Source organism: Diplotaxodon limnothrissa, linkage group LG4 (genome assembly GCF_057381915.1).
Source record: "Diplotaxodon limnothrissa isolate DT_005_m linkage group LG4, D_limnothrissa_male_GT1.1, whole genome shotgun sequence".
Lineage (NCBI taxonomy): Eukaryota > Metazoa > Chordata > Actinopteri > Cichliformes > Cichlidae > Diplotaxodon > Diplotaxodon limnothrissa.
This window is the reverse complement of record NC_140599.1, coordinates 2,528,851-2,534,850: the sequence shown is the minus strand read 5'-3', so window position 1 is coordinate 2,534,850 and position 6,000 is coordinate 2,528,851. Positions and strand designations below refer to the sequence as shown.

The window sequence follows — 6,000 nt, the reverse complement described above, 5'->3', positions numbered from 1 at the left end:
TCAGGACAATTCACTATTTATGCACAATAAACAAAGGAGCATAGCGCCACAATTTCTGTTCAGCGCCAGACTTGCTTGTAACCTATATCACCAATTATGTTATGAAAATGACGCATTAACTACAACAGCAGACTGACCTTTGTGTAAATGCTTGGAGCAGACTAACCTGTGAGCTGGAGTGTTCTGGGACGTTATATTTGGTCTTTGAATGGCTGCAATCCAGACCATCCGTCGCGTCTTTGTTACTTCGGAAACATGGCTCGAACAATTTCTCTTCAACGACGTAATCCGATAACAACCGATCTCTTTACCCGTCGGCTTCCCGTGGCTGTCATGCGACCGGCTATTGCAGTTAATAATACAACAGCTTCTTGACATTTTTGTGTTTCTTTTTATCGCTGTGTGACTGAGTTCAATTGAAAGCCTGCGTGCGCTAGTACCTCTTGCCATGAGTTCCCAGAATCCTTTGCGGTTCTACCCGTGAATAACGTCACATTTTCAATCTCTATATAATATGCATGTTAAGTTTTATATTTGGGGTAAAATATCAAGTCTTTTCAAGTAAACCGGTTCAAGTCCAATTCAAGTCCCAGGTCATTGGTGTAAAAGTCCAAGTCAAGTCACAAGTCTTAGAACATTTTTTCAAGTCAAGTCTAAAGTCATAAAATTAATGACTCGAGTCTGACTCGAGTCCAAGTCATGTGACTCGAGTCCACACCTCTGATTAAACTACCTGTGGTACTTGGAAATATGAAGAATGTTGACAGTTGTGGAAACGTAATATTTCCATGATGTGTCACATTAAATACTCACAATACACGAAAAAGTTAAATAAACCTAATAAAGTAAAAGATCAAATATGTAGAAATTGAGCTTTTCAGAGAACAAAGAAAAGTACACTGAAAGTAAAGGTCATTTTAAAAAAGAAAAATAATCTTTTATTTGATTAAACCCACAATCTTTTATCTAATTTGAGTGTGTCAGCCATTGTACAGCAATGAGAGAAAAATGGAGAAAACATATATCAGTTAAATAGAAATGCACAACATTTGTACAAAACAGGAATGGAAACAACTTTGTGAAAACAGACATTACTGTCAATGTTCAAAATGTTAGACGACACTAACGAATGATTCAGAGAAACATGGGACATACTGTTTGAAATTTAGTTATAAAAAATAATAACAGCACATACTAGTTTAACACAATATTTGGAGTAACTTTTCTTCATTCACGCTGTAACCAGTTAATTTAATTTCTTTGTATTGTACTGGTTAGAGAACCTATAATGTACGGGGAAACAGTGGAGCTAATGTTAGATGAAGCAGCAGTGTCATAAACACAGCTAGGCTGGTTCCAAAGGTTAGTCACTAAGGCTTGCTATCAGCATGCGTGGAAACAAGAAGACCAGCTGCCAGTTACACCTTTTTTCCCCACAGTCCTGTTTTGTTCAGGAAAAACACTCCACTAGCGTAACATTCTGGCTACTGCTAAATCCTAGCTCATAATATGTACAGTAATCATGATCACTGTCTGTATTAAGAGTCACCGTATAAGTGGCCTGAACCAAGAGCCTGATTCAAACAAATTTACAGCAGGAGCTGCTTCTGCTTGATATTGATTGGCTGGTCTATCCATAGTCTTTATTTTCTACTCAGATGTTCAGGAGTGAGAGCCTCCAGATCATCAGTGATTCATTCTGCATATTAATATCTATATTATCCCAATCTATGATCTTCCTGTAAGTCCAACCATGTGGGTTTTTTTGTTTGCTGCAATTAAACCTGACCACTTTTTTCAAATATATCTATATTTAATATGTCACATTAGAGGGCATAACACTAGTTAAAATCCTGACTCACAACAAGAAAGTCCTGGGTTCAAATGCAGTCTGGGGCCTTTCTCTCCTGTGCTTGTACAGCTTCCTCCCACAGTCCAAACACATGCATGGGTTAGGTTAACTGTGACTCTAGACTGACTGTGGCTGTCAAACTGAATGGTTGTGTGTCTCTTTGTGTTAGCCCTGTGACGCACTGACAACCTCTCCAGGGTGTACACTGCCTCTGAGAGCTCCTGTTATACTTAAATTAATAAATGGAAGCGGATGGATGGATGTCATATTATTATTCACAGATCAGAAGATATATTAACATGGACACAAAAAAAGAAATCTTTTTTTATATGAACAACTTTGAAGATGAGACGTGGAAACTTAAACACATTTTTCTACCTTTGTGTACTAAACCTGACATCATCACACCATGAATGGGAGTGAATTATAATAAAAACTTCATCATTCAAATTTCAAAAACTATGCAGACATCACATTTTTATGAATACTTTCTCATCAAAACAAAGAATAAAGAGGCTTTGCAGTAGCTGGAGTCACTGAAGATGGCATAGGGCTCTGTATGTCTGTAGTCTCTATTGGGAAGAAAATGAATAAAGTATTAGTTTGAGTTGACAAGTAGTACACAAAGAGTGTGTTTTATTATGCTGCAGCAGTTATTATATGGAGGGAGAGGTTACAGGGAAGTTTCAGGTAAGCCTGCTATTGTTTAAACTAAGGGCTTGTCTTTCAGTGACCAGTCAACTGTAGTTAATGATTATGCAGTGATAAGAGTTTCACTGCCACAGTTACAGCCATTTTTTTTACTTCTGCTTTTAAAGTCCATCAAAAAAAAAAGCTATACCCGGCTAGACAGAAACCTGTCTTTTGTTGTACCATTACCCTTACGTAAAGCATCTGTGAAGGTCATTTATGCGACTAATCCAGGGATCATTGCACAGATTTGAAAAAAGGACTTCTAGTCCAAAATGTAATAGGTTTTGTATTTATCAAATAGCACTAACTGGGTATCTTTAAAAAAAAAAAAAAAATTGGGATGAAGATGTAAATTGAATGCTATGACGTCAGCTGAACACCTACAGAAGATTTGGGACAAGCTTAGTGCCTTAAAAAAGCTGATTTTCTCACATTTTTGTAAATGAGAAACTAACAAAAAATGTATCCCTGCCTGTCCCCAACACACACGCACTGTGAGGAGTAGCCCAGTGTCGCTAATCTGTTGGAAAAACGTGATCAAAGGGCTAAAGGTATTAAACCCATTTTCTGTGTGTTGTTTCTTATACGATTTGAATTTTTGCCATCTTTGTCGTTGCTCAATATCGTTTCAGTTAGTTTCCGCTATTCAAAGTCTTGGTTTTACGTTTATTTCCTTTGACTAATTTACTGTTTTTTACTGACTACAATAACTGGGCCTGTGTGCGCTGCACTGTGAGCCAGGCCTCACCTGTACGCCAGGCCTCACCTGTACCCGTCATTATGCAGGTGATGTCTCTGTAGCGGTGTGGGGCATCTCTACGCCACAGTCTGCTATTGAGGAGGTAGCAGTCTGTGTGGTATTGCCCATCGTTGCCATGGCTACGGTCACCCGCTCCGGCGGTGACACAGGTGGCCCCGAGGCTGACCTGGGCATGCGGGCCGTATGGGACGGTTCTCCGTTCCTGCGGAACGAGTTTCGGATGCCGGTGGACACGCGGCTGGAGAGGCGCCTCACGGCGCCGCTGATGCCCCCAAGTCCGCCCTTGTTCTTTTTCAGTAACCCCACATCATCCTCCAGCTCTGACGGGGGCACTTCGATGTTCCCAGAATACCAGAACACCCACCAGATGAGGCTGAGGAAGATGACGATGGCGCCCGCGTAGATGAGCAGGTCGTAGAAAAACACGTCGACAAACACGCCGAGGAGGAGCACGGCCAGTCCCACAATGTCAAACACCACCGCGAGCCAGAAGCAGCACACACAGCGACCCAGACCCCGATAGGCCGGCTCCATGTCCCATAAAGAGAAGTCGGTCCCCACGACGCCAGTTTATTTCCCGTCGTCTCTGTGCCGCGGCATTGAGCGCGGCTCCAATGTGAGCCAGGTGTGGCGTCCTGTCCGCTCAGGTGCGCTGCCCCTGAGAGGAGGGGCTGTAGACGCTACCTGACGGCTGCGCTCATGTGCGTTTATGATGAGCGTTTATAAGGGTGTAGCTTACTGGACCCAGACTTCGGACGTTACAGTGCAGGTATGACTCATTAAACGTGAATATGAGAGCGGCTTTATAAACTGAGAGGCCAGCATTAATAAACTACAAAAAAAAAAAAAAAAACTACAGATGACCTGACCAATGCCGCCTTCGCCATCTTGTTTTTAGGACTGGCCATCAGAAAAAAAGCACAATTGCAATATTTCAAAATCGATTAAGAAGATAATTTATATTTATGGGTGAATCATCCCTCTGTCTCCCTTAACCATAGTGTGCTGCTACTTTTAGCTGCCCTCTTGCCACAAAGGGGTAGCCACAGCAATTAGCTCCATATGTTTGAGTTTTATGCAAGAGACCCTTCCTGACACAACCCCAAAGGGTACTTGTGTCTCTGTCTAGAACTAAACCAACAACCTTTTGCTTGAGTAGATGTACTAACCACACCACTTGAGATTTCAGTGCAATGGGTAAAAGTTTTCTCCCACCTAGTCTTTGCACTTGTTTGCACATGTTAAACATGTCACCAAAAAGGTGCTACCAACATGAAACCAGCTGTCAGTAATATCCCATCCAATCCACATTTGCAAAGAAATCAAATAAATATAATAATGAGAAACGACAGGGAAAATAAGAACATACAGCAAGTTCTGTGGCTCATAGCAACATATAGGACCACAGTTTAAAAAGAATGTATGAGCAGACTGTCAATACAAATTTTGACATGATTACCTAATAAAAATTGAGAAGACACGAGCCTGTATCCCCTTTTTTGCTTGCAAATACAGTCAGAAGTCTCACACTGTTACATGTTGCCAATCAGTGCTGTTGTGTCTCCGGCGTCAGGAAGATGAGCCTAAATTCAGCTTCTCCCCATCTGTCCATCAAAAACAGGAAACAACTCAGAAGGTGATATGAGGTATGAAGAGATGAACCCCGGTGCCACCAGAAATAATATTGTTAAAAAGTGTTGAGTCACCACACGCCTTCTAAAAACTTCACTTCTCCTTGGTATTAATTGTGTTGTGCTGAAAGGTGGGACTTGTTTGGAAGTGATCCAATCAGAAGAAACAACCTTGTGCAGTAAGGTTAGATGTGTAGATTTGATCTCCTACTGACAAATAGGAAAATAAGATGCTTTGTGAACTGGAGCAACTCTCACTGGTAAAAACACTTTAGGCAACCTAACCAACTTTAGATATTTAGTCAAATGAAACTAAACTAAAAGAACTTAGATGGCCCCAAATGACCAAAACTACATCAAAACTTCCTCAACATCAATATTCATAATCATGCTGAGCTCAGGGTGACCTGCTGAACACTTGATGCTTAAAGACTGAAGTCACTGAGTGCTGTCAGGGTTCTCAGCTGTTCAGTGTTCTGCCTGAGGATCATTTTAAATCACTTTTATTTTTCACTGAAAATAAGCTGCATTTAGCTGGTTCAGTTTTAGGATGCTAGTACTTTTAATGCTGGCTCTTGAATTTCTTTCATCTGCCAGTCGCAAAATTAGCTGTGGGGGGAAAACAGAAAGTTTCCATCTTACCTTTGTTCCATGCTTTGACACACACTGCTCCCATCTAAGCCACATCCACTCCACAGCCTGTACCCATTATTCCACACCTCCATCATGTTTGCTGTGCATCCTTAAAATTAAATAAAATCTAACTGAGGTTGTGCCTTCTTATTTTCACCTCAAAGCTAATGTACAGTGCTGCTGAGTGCTGGGTAGGTGCCCGTCTTGCTTATTCTTTGAGTTTTGAAAAATAAACCACAATTGACAAAATGACCTTCATATTATTTAAATGTTACATAAAATTTCTCCACTTAAGCTCAAGTCCATAAAATTTAATTAGTGGTAAATTACTGGAGTCACAGGAAGTGATCTATCCAAACAGACATCTTTTTCGATAGATGAGTCGTCCCTTGATGACCATCGCAGAAAATGCAAGTTTAAGGCTCTCGTGC

General features: G+C 40.9%; 1 protein-coding gene across 2 annotated transcripts; it reads right to left on the bottom strand.

The window, feature by feature from the left end:
• Window positions 1–2,365: 2,365 nt before the first annotated feature.
• On the bottom strand, window positions 2,366–3,897 carry LOC146633008 (transmembrane protein 238). Of its 2 annotated transcripts, none has more exons than XM_085351939.1 (2): window positions 3,312–3,897; window positions 2,366–2,424 (listed from the first exon to the last, which is right to left on the bottom strand). In XM_085351939.1, the coding sequence occupies exon 1, from the start codon at window positions 3,837–3,839 to the stop codon at window positions 3,324–3,326; it is 516 nt and encodes a 171-aa protein (XP_085208065.1). In that variant the 5' UTR covers window positions 3,840–3,897; the 3' UTR covers window positions 2,366–2,424; window positions 3,312–3,323. The 2 variants fall into 2 exon arrangements, with proteins under 2 accessions (XP_085208065.1, XP_085208064.1); XM_085351938.1 differs by having other exon boundaries at window positions 2,367–2,424; window positions 3,294–3,897.
• Window positions 3,898–6,000: the final 2,103 nt, after the last annotated feature.

What these genes read in the sequence shown, in the direction of transcription:
- LOC146633008 (XM_085351939.1), bottom strand. Translation starts at nt 3,839, where the DNA reads ATGGAGCCGGCCTATCGGGGTCTGGGTCGCTGTGTGTGCTGCTTCTGG.